The sequence below is a fragment of the Miniopterus schreibersii genome, assembly GCF_964146895.1.
Source record: "Miniopterus schreibersii genome assembly, chromosome: 7".
Classification (NCBI taxonomy): Eukaryota; Metazoa; Chordata; class Mammalia; order Chiroptera; family Miniopteridae; genus Miniopterus; species Miniopterus schreibersii.
Window position 1 is genome coordinate 47,286,167 of NC_138108.1, and position 24,259 is coordinate 47,310,425.

The 24,259-nt window shown below is 37.8% G+C and overlaps 1 protein-coding gene across 3 annotated transcripts in view; it reads left to right on the top strand.

Annotated features, from left to right (window-relative positions):
* The window catches only part of GRB14 (growth factor receptor bound protein 14), a 134,914-nt gene that overhangs the window by 83,429 nt on the left and 27,226 nt on the right, over window positions 1-24,259 (top strand). For all 3 annotated transcript variants that reach the window (XM_081143267.1, XM_081143266.1, XM_081143268.1), the window contains 2 exons: window positions 7,464-7,620; window positions 23,796-23,917. In XM_081143267.1, coding sequence (XP_080999393.1) covers window positions 7,464-7,620; window positions 23,796-23,917 — 279 coding nt within the window. The remainder of the gene's footprint in view (window positions 1-7,463; window positions 7,621-23,795; window positions 23,918-24,259) is intronic.

A 24,259-nucleotide genomic window follows, 5' to 3' on the forward strand; every position in this document is an offset into this window, starting at 1 on the left:
AGCTGGAGGTCCCTGGGCAAGTCACACCCTCTCCAGCCTCAGCTTTTTCATTGTAAAGTGAGAGGATTTTAGTGCCCTTCTAACCGTTAGCATTTTATGATTCTAACAGTATTGATTCCATTTCTTTTACAGGAATATGCTCTACACATGTTTTACACTGATATAAATATTTAGAAAACTGAAGCGATGGTAAAGTTACAAAATATGTACAAGTCCTTTGTGTGTCATGCTGTCACAGCATGGGAGTGTTAGGTCTAGAAAGTGATACTTTGTTCGCTATTATAAGTTTATAAAATAATACCCCAAATGTCCCAGAAAGACTGAAAACAGCATATTTCATTGATTCTGTGAAACCTTAAATTACAAGATGCATCATTATTTTATATGCTTCCAATTAAACTATGACATACCATTGATGGTAAATTACATCCAACTTTCAGTGAAGTTAAATGTGAGAAAACGTGCTTTTAAGAATCAGTGAAATAAAGTAGTTCCTAAAAGTGCTTCAGCTGATGCCAGCCAGCCGAAGAACTGTAAAAAAGTCTCATATGTCCTGGGTTCTAATAAATCTCTTTTATCTCCTCGTGTTTTCCCTTTCAGTCTTCTAAACATTTCTCCCCCCCACCGCAACTTGGCCTTTCTCACTGTGTGAAACAGTTTTTAACTTTTTTGCTTAGCCATGTCTCATGGTTATTCTGGGAATAAATGATTGCTTAAAAACTGAAATGAGATACTGGAACAAGACTGTGTCCAACATAAGCATGACCAGTGGTTTTTTGCTTTAAATATGAATAAGCATTAGCACTTGTGAAGGTCTTTTCACTTCAAGGGTGAAATAGTCAACAGTGGCATCTTTGCAGAGATTGAATGAGTTTCAAGGACACCAAGGCTCCAGAGAACACACTTTTGAAGGAGTTATTACTGTGGGATTTGTGATTTGAACCTCTTTATTATTTTTTTATTTTAATTTAAAAAATATATCTTTATTGATTTCAGAGAGAGGAAAGGAGAGGGAGAGAGAGAGATAGAAACATCAATGATGTGAGTCATTGATCGGCTGCCTCCTGCACGTCCCCAACTGGGGATCGAGCCCGCAACCCGGGCATGTGCCCTGACTGGGAATCAAACCTGATTGCCTGGATCCTAGGTGGATGCTCAGCCGCTGAGCCACGCCTGGCCAGGCTGAACCCCTTTATTATTCATATTGTGTTTAGGTCCTAGTATAACATTTATATATTCATAGGTATAGGTGTGCGTATCTGTGCATCCATGGTTTAGGATACTTTTGGACTTAGTTTTTAAAATTTTCCTTCTTTATAATGAAAATGGAGCTGTTTTTAATTTTAATTTTTTAAATTTTTTTGGCCTTTTATTCAAAACTACATAACAGAACTAACTCAAAGAGCTTCGAATTTCTCTTTGTAATATTGCACCCGCACTTGAGTTAGGGTCTTCTACCCTCTAGGGAGAAAGAAGTCCCAAGGAAGGGGCAGTCTGCAAGGCTCTTGGCCCGAGGCAAGGAGAGCAGAAAGGTAAAGAACAGAGTCAGGGAAGAGAGTAGAGCAGAGGGGCTGCAAGGAACTTTCTGGGCCTCCCTTCACCTGCAGACTGTCTGTCTTCTCTTGGTTGGAAGCCTAGACATGGCATGAGTCGGTAGTGTCACTGATCCGAGTTGCCAGGTGTGGCCGTGCTAAATCCTCTGCCCAGCCAAGTGTGGGGCATTTCCAGTAGTGAGGCTATACCAGGCCTCTTTGGCCTGGCCTCATGCTGGCTGGGACACTAATGCGTAGCCAGAACTCTTGGAAAATCTATAGGGATCCCAGTAACACAGGCCCATGAACTCTGAATTAGTTCATCTCTTCATCCATTTGTGCCCTGTGATCTTCCTGTTGAAATGTAGTTATGTGCAAATGTTCACAATTCTGTTTTTATAGAGGTGGTGTGGGGATGATCCTCCTTGTGACCTTGAAGACTGTAGACTATTGGAGGAACCTGGGTCAGTGGTGACTTCATCACCAAAACCCTGAGCTGTCTGTCTCTGGTTTCAAATGTGAGGGGGAAAAAAAAATCCAAACCTCAATTTTGTAGCGTAACTTTTGTTATATGTAGCTGGATTGTTCCTAAATTATTAAATCATCGTATGATTATTTATTCTTATTTTTCTCTCTCTTCGTAATCATATTCTTGTAAAACCGCCATTTAAAACATGATTCTGTATTTCTATCCATTAAAAAAAGGTACCCTGTCATTTATGTATCTTAAAAACTGATCCCTTGTTGTAGTGGCCCCCTCTCTAGTTTATACTGATGGAAACCAGTGGTCAGCAGTGCTGGGTGAAGGTGCTCCTTCCACAGGCACCTGCGATTCCTCAGCTGGTCCTTGTAACTTTTTCCTTCTTATCTTGGCAGAATGCTCTGTCTACTGTTCTCTACATGTTTTTGCTCTTTCAGTCCTCGGCACCTTTGCTCATAATATTTGTCCCACTCAGATATCCTCCTACCTTTTTTTTTTTTTTTTTTGAATTTTCACTGACTCCCAGACTTGAAATGGACCACAGAAGTCACCTGGTCCACCTTTGTTTAATTCACATATTTCATGAAACCTTGCCAATGTTTTCTGTTTGGTCCATACTGTTCTGTTTTTCTTTAGAGGTTTTCAGACATTGTGAGGTTTCCTAGCTGGTATTTTGGAATCCCTAATATTGTCTCCAAAGGGCTACACATGATAGTTTCAGTCATCACTAAAAGAATATGTTTGTTTGTTCACTACATGACCGGTGCTGTGCTAACCACTGGGGATATAAATGGGAAGCAAACATTGACATCCTTCCTGCGATCATGAGGCTTTCTGAGTCATGGAGGCCCATGGATAGTAATTACAAAGTCACATGTGCATACAAGGAACCAAGGGCCTGAACATAAACTGGGAGAGTCACTAAAAGCTTCTCGACAGAAATAATGGGTTATCTGAGGGATGGGTGTAGAAGGTAGAGAGACTGTTCTAGGCAGCAGAAATAGTATGTGCAAATGTCCTGTAACAGGAAAGAGCATGGCTGTTTCAAGAAACTTGAGGGAAAAAGTATGGTCAGAGGTCGAGAATGAGAAAGGGATCATAGGGAATAAAGTTGAAAGGGGCCATGGGGGTATGGAATGGACTTGTTTGTGTCAATCAATTTTTATTATTTATTCAATATTTATTATTAATGATACCTGTTTTAAGTTAATATTTTATAACTAATTGAACATGTACTGCTCATGCTCAAGTAAAATGTATTGTTGAATATCTCTTTTGGTAGAAAGAATATAAGACTACTACTTGATTTTTCTTAACTATGTACTATTTTGCTCTAGATGAGTATTTGACAGCTAGCAAAATAATACAGGATGGTAGTAGGAAGCAACAACTTTTCTTGAGCTGTTAAGGTCTTCTGGAACAATCGCTTTTTAAAAAATATAACATTCTGTTAGAGATTAAGAATAAGTAATAATAAATATATTATTTTCCATTCTCTTCAAGGGATCACATTAAGTTGCTTAATTCAAAATAGCTGAGATGTTTTCTCTTATCTTAGGACACTGTGTTCCTTATTTAGAAGAATGTAAAAACCCAGGGCTACTCTGACCTTGATATAAAAATATTTCACAGACTTAGAATGCATATCTATTAAAAATAATAGAGAAAAAAATCTTAAACAGTAAAGATGGCTTTATAATCCCACTGTACTTGGATGGTAAACTTTTAGAGAGCTGTAGAAATAAGCTTTACTTTGGGACCTAGTCGAGAGCAAATTTCTATGGACCTTGTTCCTTATTTTCTATTATATATAAAAAATATATATAATTAATATATATATTGTTTCTTTTGTTTCCCTTACCTTTCATCATATGGATTCTGGCTCATATATTTATGTTTAATCAACGCTCTTTTAAAACTAAATTTATTGGGGTGACATTGGTTAATAAAATTGTATAGGTTTCAAGTGTACAATTAATTCTGTGATACATCATCTCTATATTGCATTGTGTGCCCACCACCCAAAGCCAAATCTTCCATCACCATATATTTGATCCGTTTTACTCTTTACTAACCCCCCTTTCCTCTGGTAACCACCATACTGTTTTTGTTTGTTTAGCTTTTTAAAAAATTTGCTGAATGATTATCCCTCTTCTCTCCTCCTTCCTGTGGAGAAACAAAGGACAGATGGGGGAAAGCTCTCCAGTAGCTAATTACTTACCGAGGGGTCCAGTGCTCTTTTCTGCTTGATGACGTTGCCAGGTGACCAGATGACAACCCTGAGTTTCACATATCCTTGCATGAACCGGGTTGGAAAAGGACTGGGCCATCCCTGCCATCACATTCCTGGGGTCTGCAGGGAGGAGGGGACTTTAGCCCTGGCTCAGTGCTTCCCCAGGGCATTTCGTGTAGTCTGTTCTGAGAATCAGAGTTTCCGGTGATTGCAGAGATAAATACTTGGTGTGTTTTGGGAGCAAAGTGATACATATGGAATTGACTTTCAAACTTGATCTGTTTTGTTTATTTTTTCAGAAATGGCCATTGTCTTATTTTTTAAATATTCCCTGTCTTTTAGTCTCAAAACTTCAGAGGCCTCAAGCCTTTTCCTGAAAAGTTAACTGTGTCTTGCTGTCTCTATATTTGAATATTGTTGTGTCTACTGTTTTAAAAATGGATTATGTTGATTTTTTATCTCTTGCCCACAGTTACATTTTATGGCGGGCAGTCTAAGGGAGTTGAGTGTATCAAGTATATCAGCTGCCCAGGATGTCAGCCAAAACAGGACCTGCTCCACCCACATTCCAGCATACCCCCTGCAGGGACTGCTCTGTCTGTGTAGTACATTGTTCCATGCCATATGCTCCCAGAGGTTTTTGAATCTGTAAACCACTCTAAAGGCCAAGGTTGCTCTGATTTGTCAGGATTGCAGTGACATGGAAGGGCTTCCAAAACACAGCCTGTGTCTACACTGTTGGCTGTCCTTGGCTGCTCCCTGTTTATGCTGGTGGGATGTTGTAGACAGACCTTATCAGTGCATGTCTTTCTTGCTAGTCAAATATTTGTCCACTGATGAGACAAAGGAAGTTTTTATTCTTTGGGTTCCAGGCAGGATTTCTTCTTGCTGGTATACAATTTCAAATAATCTTGTAGATAAATTGATATGATTAATATTCTTCTCACCCTATTTTTTACTTTATAAAGTAAGCTGAGAATTGGAAACAGGAGATCAGTACTTTGCTCTAATGATTCTTAAGAACGGCTCTCTGATACTTGGTTTTAACATGATCACAAAATTTTTTAGCTTGGTTTAAAAAACTACTAGTCCTGTAGCTTTTCTGCTGACTTGACTCTTTTCTTTCATAGGAAGTTTTAGTGTTAGTAATTACTTTTGGCAAGAGGCACATTCTACTCTATTAGAGAGTTAAGGCTTAGATTAACTTTCCCTTTTTTCATAAATTTTAAGGAGAAATATACAAAATAAAATGAGACTTTAACAAAGGCATCCCAGTGGTAGTATGAGGGATTTTTCATAATTACCAAAAAGATCTAAGAGATGACAGGGATTTACTGCTGTGGAATATCAACCAAAATATAATTTTATTATTCATAGATGAATGTGTATTTTGGACAAATGTCAGAATTAAATAGGATTTTTAAAAAATATGGGTTTGAAATGGAGCTCCAACAAAAGTATTACATTTTGCTCTCAGCAGGTATTATATATTTTAAAAATGAGTACATGTACATGTACCTATTCCAGAAATATAAGTTGGCCTACCTCTTCTAAATGTATGTGTCTTGATTCTTGGCAACTTCTTTCATATTTGCAGCAGCATAGTTTGAAGAAAACACAGGCTTTCCGGATTGGTTAGATATGTTTTTCATTTTCCCCATCTTTACCTCTTGCTGTGTTCTTGCCCTCTTTGTGAATTTGGCTTAAGCTTCAGAATGTTTCCAATTTTTCATTTTCTTAGCCCCTCTGGTATAAAAGATAGAGCCTGAAAAATAAGAGGCACGCTTCCCTTACTCCAGGTGTGGGATTTACCATAGGGAAACATGCGGTGGTCAAGAAGTGCAGGGGATCTTTTCAGCAGCCACCAGGTCATTCCCAGTCTCTCCCTCGCCTCATTTCCTGTCATGGAATATGCAGCCGGTTTCTGAAGGAACTGAAAGCGTGGCTCATCCTTGTCTCCCTGATGGGGCAGCCCAGGGTTGGATCTTCTTGCCCTCTCAGGAGTGGTCAGATTCACGTTGCTTTTGGTAGGAGCGCCCTCCAGTGCTTGGCCCGGTCATTAATCACAGCAGCATGGATACACAGTGGACAGCATCCTTCAGAGTCCCGTCCGTTGTCTAGCACAGATACAGATACTGAAGGTGCACGCTTCAGAACAGTAGCTTACCCAGATGCAGTCGTGGGTGACACTGAGATTCCAACACAGATCTTGGGATCTTAGTGAACCATGTGTATTAACCACAAAATAAGTGAGCAGAAAACGAAAGCTCAGACAGTCACATCTGGTTTTGACAGTGTTCTTTGTCTCTTCTCGGTTATTGATGTCATTGCCAGTCAATGGGAGGGTGGTGGAAGAGAGTGGAGGACAAGTTTTGGGAGATTTTTATGGGCTATGTCTGGAAGAGTAACATTGCATGGGCTTTCACTCCACTGACTAAAACGCAATCCCATGGACACATTTAATTGCAAGGGAGAAAGAAAAAGCATTTGGTGAACATCTAGCAAGTCTTTGGCAAAACTGCCATACCTGAAATGGAGAAATCTTTGCAAAATCTTGATTCTTTTTACTGCTTTTACTGTTCGAGTGTACCTGGCAATAAATCACCCATATTACTTGAATTATTTACAGGATTTAAATATGGCATAGAAAATATAAAATATTGATATGAGATACAGAACTTTTGAATAGACTAGAGTGGTAGGGAAAGGCCATCTTCTTATAATTAATTTAATTAATATATAATATTACATCATTAATAATGTCCGATGGCTTTAAATGGTCATTGGCCTCTAGTTTAGACATGGAAGAAAAGAGTGGAAGCTGTTGGACAAAGTGACTTTAACCCTTTGTGGTCGTATTAAATTAGGACATGGGTGTCGTACTGGTCGGAATGAAGAGCTTTCAGAGAAATTATGAACTGATACATGAATGAATAGAGTTAAGATTCGTACGGTTCCTTGCTGTGGTGGCTGAGAGCAGACATACGACCGGAACGGTAAAAAAGCTTTGGTGGCTGAGAGTAGACAAATGACCGCAAAGGGTTAACACATATTAAAAAACAAGTCTTGGGATAAGAAATCATTCACTTAATGTATAAAGAAACTAGATATAGAGGAAACTGTATAAGCAATATGTAATGAGTTTAATAAGTTTGATGACTTACTATCATGTTTTAGTAGAATATTTTAGCTCATTTTCCTATTTCTCCCTACACAGGTAATTAAAATCTACAGTGAAGATGAAACCAGCAGGGCTTTAGAGGTACCCAGTGATATAATTGCCCGAGATGTTTGCCAGCTGTTGATCCTGAAGAATCATTACATTGATGACCACAGTTGGACCCTTTTTGAGCATCTGCCTCTCATAGGTCTAGGTAAGGATACAGAATCATAGTCACATCATTACTTTCCTGTCCCTAATAGTTTTGATCGTATGGCAAACATTTTCTTCAGATATAGAAAAAATAAAAGAACACAGTGAATAATTCTTTATTATTTTTTATTTTGGTATTGGTGGTTGAGAGATGAAAGTAGTATAACATAATGGAAATAAGGATAATAATGTGACACATTTGCCACCCTCTTTGTTTAAATAATGATTTATGGGAATTTTAGAACTAGAACATTGAGTCTAAATTGATGGAAAGAGAAATTACATGATAATGTTTAGTAGCACAGTTAACATTTTTAAAGAAGTTAATAAATAAACTGTTATTTTGATTAGTTTTTTAATTGATTGTAGAACAGACATGGGGAATATCCACAGTCGTGGTTATCTTTATGGGAGCATACACCCAAAACTTTTCTTGAAAAAATAAGTAACTCCTTTACATTTTAAAATTATAAACATAAAGAGTAACTTGTTAATTTTTTTTAAATGGAAAATGCATCATTGTATTGTGACTTGTAGAGGGTTTTTGTTTAGTTTTCTCAAATCTTTTAATAAGTTATAAAGAATTTTCATTTCTTTTGCGAGAGTGAGACAGGATTGGCAACAGTTTAATCTCCCCTTTCTTATTTTTACCTATATCCGTGTTAAAAAACATGTTCCCATAATAAGTAGATGAGAAAGGAAGAAGTTATGGCAGTGCCGTTCAGTGCTTTGAATTCTGTATTAGTTTCCTGTGGCCACTGTATCAAACCACCACAAACTTTGTGGTGTGAAACAACCAACTATTTATTGTCTCAGTTCTGGAGACCAAGGGTCTGAAAGCCGCATTACTGATTCTTGGGTTGAAATGAAGGTATCGTCAGGAACTCACTTCCTCTGCAGGCTCCAGGAAAGAACCTGTTCCTTGCCTCTTCCAGCTTCAGGGGGCAGCTGCCGTTCCTTGGCTTGTGTCTGCATCACTTAGATCTCTATCTCTGTGGTCATGTTGCCTGCCGTCTCTTCTGCCTGTGTCATATCTCCCTGTTCTTCTCTCCTATAAGAACAGTAGTATTTAGGGTCTACCCAGGTAATCCAGGAGAATGTCCTCATTTCAAGATTCCTAACACAATCATGTCTGCAAAGTCTTTTTTTTTTAATGCAAGGTAACATTCACAGGTTCCAGGGATTAAAATCTAGATATTGGGGGCTGGGGGGTACTGTTATTTAGCCTACTATAAATTCCTTTGCATTATATGTCTAAAACTTTTACTAATAAATTATCAAAGTTATTTTAAATAATTTGTCAGTGGCAGTTAAATTATTTCCTTCAATTTGTTTAAAGAATTGAAAATTTTATACCTGGTTATGAGTCATTTACTTTCTTGCAAATCTAGCTACTATGTAAAGTGTTCCCTTTGGTAAATAGAGGGTTTATACTCCAGAGCAATAACCAAAGTAAGGTTCGGCTCAGATGAGAGGTTTTCTTTTGTTTTATGAAATGGAATAGAGATGATGCTGGCAGCAAAGGTGTGTGCTTCTTTTAAAAGATTCTGGGAAATGGTTCATTTAAAACTCCCTGAATTCCACGGACCCTTCAGAAAGACTTTGTGTACTTCCAATTTGAAGACTGTTGTCCTAGGACATGTCAGAACCTCAGGGAGAAGACGGAGTGAAGCCCGTGGAAAAGGAGCTTGTAGTCTGACATGTCCACAGTGATTCTGAGCCCCAGCCCATCTCTCCCTAGTCCCAGCTGATAGTCAATGAGCTACAATATGTCAGCTGATCTTGACAACTGAGCATATACCTGCCAAGAAAACCTGAATTCTGAGGACATGCTATATTGGCTTGTGCCATGTAGTCTTACTTTCCTAGGGCTGAAAAGGCTCCACCTATACTTTCTCCATTGCCACTTGTGACTAATTTAACTTCTATTCATGATAATTCATCTCCTAGAAATATGGTGTTAACTTTCAATAGATATTTGCCATCTGCCATATTTCACTTACTTATGCTTGTCAGAACATAGCTCTTAATTAGAATAATATGTTATTACAGTATTTTATACTCTTAAATTTTTCTTTTGGGGAGACTTTAAAACATTTTTTTTTATAGTCACTCCAATATATCCTTAACAAATAGCTTGAAGTAATAAAAATTTATTCTGTATTCAAGCAGCAGTATTCACTGAGACCATTGCAGAATTATATTAAGGAGTAACGTGCACAAGTCTTTAAATGTAGAGGCTTAAAATGGAACATTGAAAATTAATTTGAGCTACATACTAAATTAAACTTTTAGACATCAAATAGAAATACATTTCTCCATTACTATATTTTCTGGAAACTACTGAAATAAAATCAAAGGTGTGAGAATATTGTCTCATGGCTTCATCAACCACGCATTAGACCAAAGCTTATGAGAAAGAAATTTAGTTCCAGAGCTTCCTTGTGTGCTTTTTTTTTAACGCAGATTATATTTTAAAATAGTAGAAAACTTGTAGACACGAATGCTGCCCAAATACTAATGTGTAATTGACTTACCAGCTTCCATTTCTTTATCATTAACAATATTATCATTAACAATTTATCAATAACCACTATTGGCCTTCCTCAGAATAAACTATAAAGCCATGTGTGTATTTATACACATTTAATTTGTTTGTGTAGATTACAAATACTCTTGCAATATCTATTCAATCTAATAGTGATATTAAGTAACTTTTTCTCCACTTGCATATTAAAATGAATGAAAAGAGCTAGAGTGGGTCCCCCCTCCCCCCTTAAATATGATGTGAAGGTGCAGATGCTCTTTGTCAATGGAATGAACCACTGACCCCATCACTTGTAAATCACCTGTGAGTGCTATTGATATAAAGGACTAAAGGACAAATGATTTGCCAAAGCATTGGTGACCAGCTAGTCAGTTCTATATTGTTCAGGAGATACTCTTAACCTCTCTTTGATCAACATAATGAGCTTTCAATAAATAGAATTTGAAAGAGAGGAGGTGGTACCTATTATTTACAAAAACCAAAACATTTTCAATACAAAAATAACTGAGCTCATTGCAAGTAACTAAGAAACAAAAATGTCAAGAAGGAAGCAATATTATCCATAATTTTACAACATTGAGATGACATTGATTACTGTATCTGTTTTAACATCTCTAATTATACTGTGTGTTCACTTTAGTAGACTACCTTCTTTTGTGTATGTGGGCACTAAAAATAAATCCTGAGTATTTTTACACTTTTTTTTCACTTTACAGATCCCACAAAAATCAGAAACTCTCCCTAACTTTGCTTCCCCTATTGCCTCCCTCAAACAATTTAGTAAATATTTATTGACTATTTTGTACCAAGCCCATTCTGTGTGTGGATCCTGGGGGTATCGTATGAACAAAATAGACAAATAGCACTGCCCTTGTGAGTGCACTCGAGCCGAGGAGAGAAAGACACTAAAATGTGTAGTTCCTTAGGTGATGATAAGGACTGGGAAGCAAAGGAAGGCAGGGGAGAGGGACAGAGTGCAAGGGGGCGGGAGAGAGGGGATGCACTTTAAATAGAGGGACCTGGGAAGGCCTCTCTGACAATGAGACATTTGAGTAGAGACCTGGAGCTCGCAGCAGCAGGCCTTGCAGTTAAATGGAAGAAGATTGTTCTAGACAGAGGGAACAGCAAGGGGAAAAGCCTGCATGAGGCAATGCGCGTGTGTTCAGGAAGCAGCCAAGAGGCTGGTGTGTCTGGAGAGGAGCCAGTAAGGTGGGAAGTAATGGGAGAGGACTTCATGGAGCGGCCATCAAACAAGTTCATGGAGGGTCTAACAGGGCTTGGAGGGGACTTGACTTGTACACTGAGTGAGAGGAAGAGAATCTGAGGACTTTGAGTCAGAGAGCTGTATGATCTGATTTAGTTTTACAGTCCACTACTAAGAAGGCCAGAATGCAAGTCTTGACCTTTTGGAAGCTAAGCAGCTTTCTTTTGTGTTGGTCTTTGCCCATCTCTCATTCTGCGAGTTGCGCAGGCCCCGTCGTACCATCTTCATGATGCTGACTGCACACTTATGAGGTTTAGTGTTTGTGAGGTCCTGAAGCCTTACAGGCAAGAACATTTTGGCTTCTGGGATAGATGAGGTGAGGGTTTTCTGCACTTTAGTACACTTTAATGTCGGAGATAAGCTTAGGAAAGTTTCAGAGACATTCTTTGTTAATAGATCTTTCTCCTGATCCATTAAAGCACAACTCCAAATTACTAAAGTCAGAAAGAGGAGCACTTGACATTCAAAATATAGTATGTTTATGGAATCTAAAGTCTGTTTTCAGAGTAGTTTCTGTGGCAAAGGAAACTTCAGTCTTCTTAGCATTTTTAATATGACTGTATATGTGTGATAGCTGCTGTTAATGCTCATCTTATATGTACACGGCACTGAGTGAGAGATTTTACATTAATCTTGAGAGATGCTCTAAATACTTTGCCTCTTAGGAACCCTGCAAGATATGTAAAGTTTTTAATCTCCACTTTACATGAGGAATACAGAGACTCAGCGATGAAATACTTTGCCTCGAGTCAAACATTGCACAAATCTAACTTCTGTCAGAGTCTAAAGTGTACGCGTTTTCCATGGAAGCACGTAGGTTTCTCTTCACCACAATAGGTCAGGCAAATGTTGCTGGGATTCTGTGGTTTGTTTGTCTCTGTCACACACTCCCCCCGTCTCTCTCATGCATGCTATAAATACAAATTGAAATTTTGAATTCTCCAGAAAATTTTCCCATAAATCTTCCTTACAGAGGTAGTATTGAAACTATTGGGATCAAGGGGATCCAACCTGGTTCACTTGATACCAGCTGTTTATTTTGACTAAGAGGATCACCTTGGAAATGACTTGTTCTTGAATTTATATACAACATGAATGGTGATATGCTATTTGGAACTTTGGATACAATAGCAATATATTATATACTCTGCCCATAATTATTAATAAACACTGCTGAAAATTTCAATAAGTGGAGTAAATCATTGAAGGCAGCTAAACATCCTGATTTTGTTATGAATCGCTGATTTGCCTGATTTGGATCATGTTGTGATGAGTTTCTAGTCATATACATATTTTTAGAGGCGTTGAATTTAAAATAATCAGTATATCAACAAACATTTCCCCTTCTCATGTGTAATAAACAAAAGTTTTGCAACTGGTGTGTTTTCCTTCATAGCCACTGGATGTCACTGTAGTTCCCCAGATGGAGTCCTCAGCTTTTACAATCACTGTTCAGAGGATGGTGGGGAGAAAACTCCAGTTTTCAGTCCTCAGGAACTTAATGGGATCCATACTTGTCATGCTCCCATTCTGATTCCTAATTGAAGCCATGGTATAAAGCAGTGGCAATTAACACAATACCTCAAGCGCATACCTCTAGACTCCTCGGGAGGAGGAATTAATTGTATTTTAGCGTCCTTGCTAGGGACAGCTGAGATTTCCATTATGAATTGCACTGTGGAGTGGCTTTAATAAGCAAAATGAATGACTGGAGGCTTTTAATGATTCCATTTTTATGCGTGCAGCTATGCCCATGTGATCTCTTTAAGACAGAGCGACGCACAGTGGCAGCGAGGGGACGCTTCTCAGCCACCTGTTTTGAAGCTGCTCCTTCACGTCTTTCTCTTTTACAAAAGCGGCTCAAGTGTTTTGTTTTGTTTCTGGAGTTGCTATGTAGTTGTTCTTTCTGTGCTGTTTGGAATCTACCAGCCGCCAGGCTGTGACTACCCTCATCACCAGCAGAAATAACTGTGGAGGCTTTAAGGATACGCGGCACTGTGTTAGCTTCTCTACTGGGGCTTCTAGGGCCCTGACCTTAGCTTTGAGGAGACACAGTGTCCTGATAGCCCACTAAGGTTGGAGACGGAAAATATGAAACCAGCCAAGAGTGCTCATAACTAAATCTCCCTCCTGGTCCACCTGGTGTTTCCTTCTCACTGTCCTTACAGCCTGAGTCCGGATCTCATCGTCTCTCTCCTGTTGTTCCCTTTTACAGCCCTTCCCCTTGCCTCTGGTTGTACTGCTGTTCGTTTGCATGCAGGCCTGATTCTCCGTGCATTAGGGTCCAAGGTGCTTTGCAGAAATTGTAGCGCCTATGCCCTGACTGCCCTCCGACGCCCAGCCTTGTGTCTCCCCCTCCCTCTTCTAGTTTATTTATTAGAGAACTGCCTGTAGTCAACTGCATACGCTACGGCTTCTACTCATACGTTTGCTTGCTTGTGCTGTGGAGAGTCTCAGGAAGTCCTTCATCACCCCTCATTACCTGGCTAACTGCTGTGCATCTTCCAAGGCTTACTTGGAATTGTACTTAAAAATGGCAGGAAAGTGTAATTGTTAGCCATTTCCTAAAAATGTGTCTGAAGACAAGGTAAGATGAAAACCCTCAGCTGTCCAAGCTAACGGACAGCTAACATAGCCATCCTCTAGGAAGAGGAGAGAGAGGAGCAATGGGAGGCGTTCCACACTCAGATTTCTGAAGTAGAGTTGCCCTTTCCATCTGAGAGTGGGCAGGGAGACACATTTGCACCTTCATGTGCCCGGCCCCTGGGCACAGACATTTGCTGCTCAAAAGCTGTTTCTTGAGGCAATCAGGATACTTGCTGGCACCACCCCGTCATACATCCTTTAGGAAATTGCAAATCCCCCAAATAAAGGAGTGGCGTGGGAAGCGCTGGGAGCGATAATGATGAATGGTGTCCTGGGAGGTAACTCTTACACAGGTACCTGCTACACATGGGTGTTGGAAGCAAGCAACTTTGAACACGAAATAGGTATCATAAGACTCTTTAAGCAGGATTATTTATAATATCAATTAGAAAAAGGAAACCTAGTGCTATAATCATAGGGGAATGCTATAAAGTATTGCATACCCATAGGATGTAAGTTATGCAGCTTCTTCTGTTTATGTTTTGGAATTCTTCCTTTGATGACTAATGTGGGCTAATGTAAAATTATAGTGATGATTGAATAAAAGTATATATTTTTTACCAAATTTAGGAACCGTATATATATTTATGTATATGTTTACATGGAAACAACATTTTCTAAATTTTGTTTAAAGTATATACATAGTTCCTTCTATATATTTGCCAGAGAAAAAGGCGGCAAGAAGGGAATACACTGAAATGCTAGTGCTTATTCCTGATTGACAGGCTTACAGATGGATCATGATGATCAGCTGTCTGTGTTTTTCAAATTTTCTGTAATGGAAATGTGTTGTTTTAGTAATCAGAAAGAAAGGAATAAACACAATTTTAAAAATGTTTGAAGAGATTTTTAAAGACTCAACTCAGACATCTTCCCAAAGTCCCAAGTCGGAGCAAGTACCCATCTTCTGTCTGCTGTGACATGTTTGCAACGCTCTCCATAGTGATCATATTATTACAACTAGACAGCAATTCTGTGAGAGCTGGGACTCTGTTTATACGTACATGTTTGTAACCCAGGATTTAGGACAAATAAATGGCTTTTGAACTAAGCTGTACCAAACTGGATGGTATTTCTATCAAACGGTTCAAATTGTGGATTATAAATACATAGAAGGCAGAGACTTAGAAAAGAAACCAACGAAATCACATGCCATGCCCCCATGGAAATTTACTGAGTCCTTAAAGCTTGCATTAGGTAACAGAATTTAGAGAAGCCGTTTCTTAGCTCTTTAGGTATTTACCGGTCAGCTTGAGATAATATATTTGCAAGCACTGTGGAAAAATAAGGCTTTCTATGAATACAGGTTGTGATCATTGAGTCTGAGTTAATATGAGGACTATTTCGATATGCTGAGGAATGATCCACAGGCCTTTATACCCATCAAGCTGAAGTGTCAAGATTTTCCTTCTATTGTACTTGGGGAGCTGAATTTGGTGGTGGCAATTTTCCAGGGGATCTTGTTGGTATTAAGTAGTTTTCTTAGGTTAAGAAACCTTTCAGAAACTGAGCCCTGTTTTATTCTTTGCTTCTCTAGTTTTTGTTTTGCTTGGTCAGAGGCTGTTCATTTTTTACTGAAAATAAGATTGACAAAATGTATGTAGTTTCTGCCCAGCACAGAGAAGTACAAGGACCATTTGTCTCCTGGAGTTTCCTGTAACAAAGGTATACAGAGAATTGTTTTCTGGGTGAATTAGAGGTAAAAGCCACTCTTGTTTCTTCTCTTATCAAGTGATGAGAAGAGTAGGGACTCAGGTTTCTATTTGAGCCCCATGCCGTACTTTCAGTAGATGCAGCGAAGAAATCCAGGCAGGAGGTCACAGGTGAACACTTTCCATACTGGGAGGATTGAGGTTTTTAAAAGGACTTTTGAGTTAAATCAACAGTTTCAGAAGGAACTTTTCTTTCTTTTCTTCTTCTTTTTTTTTTTTTAAGAGAAAAAAATTTCTGAAAATTGAATAGAAAACTATTATACGTAGTTAGCATTATTTGTTAATATTTCATTCTGTTACCATAATACTACACTGATCTATTAGAAACAAAAATTAAATTTAAAGCAATATGAAGCTTTTGTTTTTGTTGTAACAGATATTTTTTACTCTTTGGAGGCTTTCTTTCCTTTTTTCTCCTTTTTGGTTGCTATGTTGAAGTGTTTAAGAAGGCCTCTCTCCTATCTTTTTTTACCTACATAAGAGTGGTATTTGATCATTGCAATTCACCTTCCAATGCCTGAAAAATACCTTTTTTTAAATTAAAAATGTTTAAAAAGATAAATATATCTTTGGAGTTTTAATAAAATATTTTAAGGTAGTATTTTAGATGGATTTATGAAGTTTTAAAAATAAGATCTTTAAAATAATCATGATGAATTTATGTGGAAGTTGCCTGGGGTCGCTTTTCAAATGGTAATTTTAAAAAAATACACGAAAGTATCTGTGTTCATTCTGGGTGATAGTTTCTAGTATCGCTGTTTTCAGATGTTGCAGCAAAGAGCCCCTGGTTATAGAATTATTTGTTTTGTTTAGATATTTAAAATATTACTTAGTAGGATTACTTAGTTGATTAAAATATGCTTGGTTTTTGGATGGGGCTAAAGAAGCGGAAAAAGAGTGTATTGTAAACCATCTAGACTAGTATTTTGTTTTGTTTTGTTTTTTTCTTTCTTTTTCATAGGTCTTGGTGATGATGTCTTGTGCCTAGGCCTAGGCAAAGCAAAGCTGGTCTTCTGTAACTCTTTACCTCTCCATTAAGCATTTTTTCTTTTCTTCTCAAAGTGTCATCCATTTAGGCATCCTATATCTTCATGTTGAACTTTCTCTCTATTAGGCCTGTACTTAGTTAGATGTCTGCCTTTAAAAAAACTCACTAATTTTCTGTAAGATGTGATTAACTGATTATCAATTATGCCTCTTGGGGTTATTTGGATTATTGTAGCATTAATCCTTTAACATAATGAGACTTGTTTGGCAGATGGTATGTGCAGTGCATCCAAATTGGGATGGTGATACATACACTTAAAAAGATTGATAATATAATATAATATAATAAAATAAAATAATAATATAATAATATAATATTATAATATAATATATAATATAATAATATTTCTGAAAAGCCAGATTCTGTAGTAAGAAAGTGTTACTTCTATTACTAGAAGAGTAAGAACCTATAGCTGCATTTGATCCTCTATTACTAGAAGAGTAAGAACCTATAGCTGCATTTGATCCTCTGGACTATATTTGCTTTCTTAAATGTCATCTGAATTTTCAATAGAATAGTATCAGAAAATTTCTTTGAAGGAATGGAAAGTATGTCTTTTGCTTTCTTACGCACTCTAGTTTTTGCTAGCTTTATTTGAGGACATTTTCTTCCTAAGATTACCAGTAGGTTTTTCTGATGCTAGTATTATTTAAACATTTGTTGTTATAGTTCTGTGAAATTTTCTACAGATAACATATCCCTTGTTTTTCCCTTTTAGATCAATATGCTGGGTTTTATTTGCCCTGACTAGACTGCTGCTTCTTTGGTGATCACATATATTTCGCTAGTTCTCCTTTTGTTACACGTTTGTCATAGCTGTTCAGGTGCGCTTGGTTTTTCTACCCTTTCTACTTTATTCCCTTTTTTGATACTGTCCAGATTCAAATGACTTATGTTACTTTTATGTACAGTTAATATTGATATAATTAGAAATATTGCTCATTATTTTCTTTCCCCTTCCGCTGAAAATGTGGTTGTTTATTTTCACTTAATTAGTAAATACTTATGAACACATTTCAAAATAAAAGATTTGGAGGTGACGAATTGCAGGGACATGAGAGATATTTTAGCTGTTAAACAGAGAGAATGGGCAGGATATAAATAGATGCAGCGGAGGAGGTGGGGATGCCCCTCTGGTGGGAACTGTAGTGAAGGCAGAGGCAACGCTGTGCAAAGAGCATTGACTTGGGACTAGACATGTAATGCCGTTCAGATCCCGAGATTTTGCTATTCTGAACTTCAGTTTCATTTTCTATAAAATGGAGATATAACTTGCTCATTAGATTATTGTATTAGTTTCCTAAGGCCTCTGTAACAATATACCAAAAATCTAAAACAACAGAAATGTAATCTTTAAGATTTCCAGAGGTGAAGTCTGAAATTAATTTCACTGGGCTAAAATCAAGGTGTTGGCAGGACTACCCTCTATCTGAGGGCATTAGGGGGAATCCATTCTTACCTCTCTCAGCTGCTGGTGACTGTTATCATTCCTTGGCTGTGGCCACATCACCTGAGTCTCTACCTCTGTGGTCACAGTGCCCTTCCTTCTTCTGTCTGTGTCAGATCTCTTTCTGTCTCTCTCTTGCAAGGATACTTGTGTTTGGATTTAGGATCTACCCAGATAATCTAGGATAATTTTCTCATCTCAGTCTCTTTAAGTTAATGACATCTACAAAGGCTTTGATATATAAGTAACATTTACAGGTTACAGATATTAGGAACCATTATTGGGGCCATTATTCAGCCTACTGCAGATATTATAAGAATTAAATACAGTAATGATAAAGGTCTCAGATTGAGATTTGCAGGGATATAACTTTCTTTGTTTCTATAACTGATTAATTTTTGATCTTCAGTCTCCTGCCTTCTTAACGGCAGACAGTTTAATCTTTGTTTGCTTTATGGATTGTTCTGTCTTATTGGGGTAAACAATAAATTTAGTTTCTATAAAGGAGATAAATACAAGTTTAAACTATTCTCAATTGAAGGATTAGACCTACTTTTACTCCTCCAGCACCCTATTGGGGCTTTGAAGTCCCAGAAGGGATATTTGTCTAACTCTTGTCCAACTCTTCATGTTCTGAAAACTCTTGTTTCTCTCATGCTTATTGACTAAACCATATACCCTTAAGTTCATGGTTTTCTCTTGGCCCTTCCATGCTCCATCTGGGGGACTTGGTACCACTGCAATGCTCTTTCTCCATATTGGGATGCTATGGACTCATCTGCCTCGATGTCAGCCATTGCTTCGACTCAGCCATTGCTTCTCTACCATGCTAGATGCAGGGCTTCTACTTGAGGCTAGAGGTCTCGTAGGCTACAATGTGGTTTGAACCACACAAAAACTTACCTTGCGTTATATCACCATCAACTCCTTACCCTGGGGTTCTAGTTCTTGAAGGGGGCAGGGTACAAGGTCACTTAGGACCTACACCATCTGCCTACTATCTAGCTCCCTCTCAGTCTCTACTCCACCCTTTCCTCCACTAACCCCTTAACTCCATCTTTCCCAGGGGACAGAGGGTGGATTTCTGTATGAGGCAATGGTGGATTGGCTAAGTATGATTCTCCCTAAGAGTTATATCTGTCAAAGATTGATAAAGTCTACTTTAAAGCTCAAAAGAAAAGAAAATCCATCTCTGTCATTATTTTCCCCTTTGTATAGTGTATCTTGTGAGTGGGGTACATGCTGTTTTCTTAGTGATAGAGAGAGGTAATGGGCACAAAGAAACAAATAAGCAAATATCTTGCTTAATACCTTGAAACTTTCTCCCACTGTATTTATGAAGAATATAGATCTAGTATTTAGCATATACTATGTTTAATAATGTAAACCAATGTTTCATAAGCTTCAAAATACCATATAGGTTTGTGTGAGAATAGACTATAGACTATAAGGATAGAAAGATTGTTAGGGATGCAATTTCCTACTCAATATCTCTTCATCTTTTTTTTTAAAATATCTTTATTGATTTCAGAGAGAGTAAGGGAGAGGAAGAGATAGAAACATCAATGATGAGAGAGTCATTGATCTTCTGCCTCCTGCACACCCCCTCCTGGGGATCTAGCCCGAAACCCGGGCATGTGCCCTGACTGGGAATCGAACCTGGATCTCCTGGATCCTAGGTCGATGCTCAACTGCTGAGCCACGCCCGGCCGGGCCCTACTCAACATCTCAATGACTCTTGGATCTACCTCCACCTTCCCCTGCTCCACCGCCAACCTACTTCTCTTCCAGTCTTTCAAACTCATGAATGGCAACATAGTTCTTCTAAGAACTTAGGCAAAGACCCTCGTGTCTTCCTTAACTATTCTTTCATTCCATGTTCAACTTGTCAGCAAATCCTGTTGGCTATATCTTCAGAATGCATCCAGATTCTGCCTACTTCTTATATGTGGACTGCTACTACTCTAATCCCCCCCTTTGTTAATTACGATATTCTACCTCCAGCCTTAAGCCTCTTAAGATCAGTTCTCCACTCAGCAACCATTGTAGTCCAATGAAAACATATTCTCTGTTTAAATGGCTTCTTATCTTTAAACATATTCTCTGTTTAAATGGCTTCCTACTTTGGAGGAAAAGCCAGATCCTTACTATGAACTGCAGGGCTTTTCCCAGTCCCCCTGGTGTGTGACTTCTCTAACCGCCTCTGGTACTCTCTCTCTTTTGCTCACTCTGCTTCGGCCACATTGACCTCATGCTGTATTTCAAACATATCAGCCTTTCTCTTGCCTCTAGAGCTTTGTTCTTGCTCTTCCTCTAGATAGCTTGGCTCATGCTCTCTTCTCCTCTGGGTTTTTGTTCAAATATTACCTTCTCTAAGAGGCCTTCCTTGGCAAGCTATTGAAAATGACTTATTTCCCTTGTGCCTTCCTCTGTCCCTCTTTCCTGTTCTATTTTTCTGTGTAGTATTTATAGATACCTTTTAAGATTCATATTTTATTTATTGTCCATGTCTTTCCATTAGAGTGAAAGCTCCATGAGGCAGTGACTTTTTACTGTCTTTTCACTACAGAATTCTAAGCCCCAAGATGATTGGCACATGGTAGGCCTTCAATAAGTATTTGTCTAATGGGTGAATAAATGAATGAGTTATAACTGCCAGACTACATGGATTTGTCTCATAACAAGTAGGAAGTAGGCAAGCTTTTTGGCTAGGGGTCAAGTTGACATAAATGTCTTACTTGGTTTGCTGTGATATTAGTGCTCAGGTTGGGTTGGAAGACCAAGAAAGTAGAGGGTTGGAGATTAATTCAGAAAAGAGGAGGGTCTAAATCAGAATGGCAATAGTGGTAATGGGTGGGGGTTTGTTGGTTGTGTGAGAGACACTCAGAGGAAGAATGCCTGATATCTGGGGATAACAAGAGTAGAGAATATTGAAATAGATATGGAGAAAGATGTAAGGAAGATAGAATAATTTAGGAAAAAGCAGTTTGAGAGAGAAAAATGAAGAGGATTTTGGATTTTTTTTAGATTTTGGTAAAATATACATAACATAAAAGTTACCATTTTATGCATTTTAGAGGTACAGTTCACTGGAATTATGTATATTCATATTGTTATACAACCACCAACATTCATCTCTAGAACATTTTTATCTCCCCGTACTCTACCCATTAAACCATAACTCCTCATTTCTTCCTCCCCTCAGTCTTTGGCAACCACCATTCCTCCTTTTGTCTCTGTGAATTTGTTCATTCTAGGTACCTCATGTAAATAGAATCATACAGTGTCTGTTCTTTTGTGTTTGTCTTATTTTACATAACGTAATACCTTCAAGATTCACCCGTGTTGTAGCATGCATTAGAATTTCATTCCTTTTAAGGCTAAATTTTCCATCGTATGCCTATATTACATTTTGTTTGTCCATTCATTTGTTGATGGACATTAGGATGTTTCCACCTTTTGGCTATTGTGAATGATGCTACTACGAACATTGGTGTACAAATATATGTTCCAGTCCATGCTTTCACTTCTTTTGGTTATATACTTAGAAGGGAATTGCTGGAATTGTTTAATATTTTTAGGAACTGCCTTACTGACTGTGATTTTTAGACAGACTGTGTTTGAGGAGTGGAGAGTCTAGCAGTCAGGACTGGAGTGTGAGTGAAAGCAGCTGTAGCTGGAGATTTCACTTTGAGGAACTTGACAGACGTGATGGCTAAAGAGGGGAGCGTGGATTAGTTTAGAGAAAGGGAAGAAGAGAGTGGAGCCAACACTGCATCTTAGGAGGGAGAAGGAGCTACAGGAGTTAGTCAACGAGACAGAAAAAGAGCAGTTGGAGTTAGAAACAGAACGCGGAATGTGGATACACACTTAGCTCAAACTCATCCATATTCATTGAGCACTCTTACAAGAACTTCCTTTCAGAAGAATAAGCTTCTATTTAAGTATGACATTACTTTCAAGGGTTCGGGTGTTATAGGTCACAGATCGCTACTGAGTGTTGAATTTCTGAGACACAGATACTTTTCAAAAAGGTCCTAGAAAAAGCAGAGGATTTCTGTACTCCTTACTTGGCTGTTTTCTGTTTCCTGTTTTGCATTAGTAATTTCAGTTACTTTAACATTTTATTGCAGTATGACATACCTTAAGAAATGTGAACAAGCCATATGTGGACAACTCGATGAATTCTCAGATATTGCATATACCTGAATATCCAGCACCCAGATCGACAGAATATTTCCTATGCCCAGTGGGTCCCCCCACACTCCCACTTACCCACAGTCTGCATTACCTTGATTTCTAACGCCATAGATTTATTTTATCTGTGTTGAACCTTATATAAGTGGACTCATGTCATATGTACTCTTTGTGTCTGACTTCTTTTTTTAATTTTAGAGAAAGGAAGGGAGAGGGCGAGAGAGAGAGAGAGAAACATCAATGATGAGAGAGTCACTGCCTCCAATTGGGGATCAAGCCCACAGCCCGGGCATGTGCCCTGACTGGGAATCGAACCACGATCGCCTGGATCCTAGGTCGATACTCAATCGCCGAGCCACGCCCGGCCAGGCTGTTTGACTTCTTTTATTTAACATTATGTTTGTGAAATTCTTCCATACAGCTGCTTTTTGTTGTAGTATATATTCCCCTGGGTGCTTTTACAGAACTTATTTATTCATTCTCATGCTGATAAACATTTGGGTAGTTTCCACTTTGGGGCTATTATGAATAATGCTGGTAAGAATGTCACAGTTTCCTATTAAACAGGTATTTTGCATGTTATGTTCACCTCTTTAAAGTTGTAATTGCTTCTTGTATTTAAGTGACTTTCCTCCTAAGTGCCTTCCCACCCTACTTAATTATCTTCATTGTTAATACAAAATGTATTTCCCTGAATATCAGTTTTTAAAGTGTAAAGTGCCACAGAAATCAGGTTTCTTAAAAATGTTACGTACTTCCGTTAATATTTTCCTTTTAAAGCATTTATTTTAATTTTTCTTAATTATCCAGATTATATGCCTTAAATGCATATTGAACCTGTCAAAATTTTTCTTCTCTTCATGGGCTGAATTATTCATCCTTGAGGCAAATATTTTAACTCTGGCAGTATGATGAGTTGGAGAAAAAGAATAGCTCCCATATTCTTAATGCTGATTTGTTATCAAACTTATGCTATAATTTACATAGCAAGAAAAGGAGATTCAGAAATAGCTAAAAGTACATTGTGATATTTAATGTCATTTTTCTCTTTAGGTTACAGTCTGCTTTGGTATAAAAATCAGTTATTACTAATTCCAAATTGATGAAAATTTTATCAATCTGCCTATTTCAGAATTGAGTTGAAATTTTCTATCTTGAATAAGTAAACATACATACAGAATATATTTTATGTATTTGTATGGATTTATATATCCATAGATATATATATTTGTCTACCTGCCTATCCATTTATCCATTTTATCTACTTATCCACCCACCCACCCACCCACATACTCACTGAAACATCCTTTACAGAAAGAATAATAGAAGACCATGAGCTGGTGGTGGAAGTGCTGTCTAACTGGAGCATGGAAGAAGAAAATAAGCTGTACTTTAGAAAAAATTATGCCAAATATGAATTCTTTAAAAATCCAATGGTAAGTGAAATTCCCATTAATAGTCATGGAAAAGAAATGAATTTGTTAAATTTTATCTTAGTTTATGTGAAGAAAAGTGTCACTGTAAATAAAATATAATTCCCTATTTGGTAACTTGTAGGTAAGAATTCTGGTTCTTTATAATTATAGTCACATTTCTTCTTACTGTATCATTGATTCATCAGCATCATCACAGAAGTTCAAATACACAGTTTTCAAGAACTCTTTTTCTTGCTTTTTAAGAAAAAAACCCTATACATTTCATTTAGGGAATGAATTATCAGATATCCTTAAGCAGATTCCAAAATATTATAGTTTAACACTTTTTCAGAGAATTTAGGA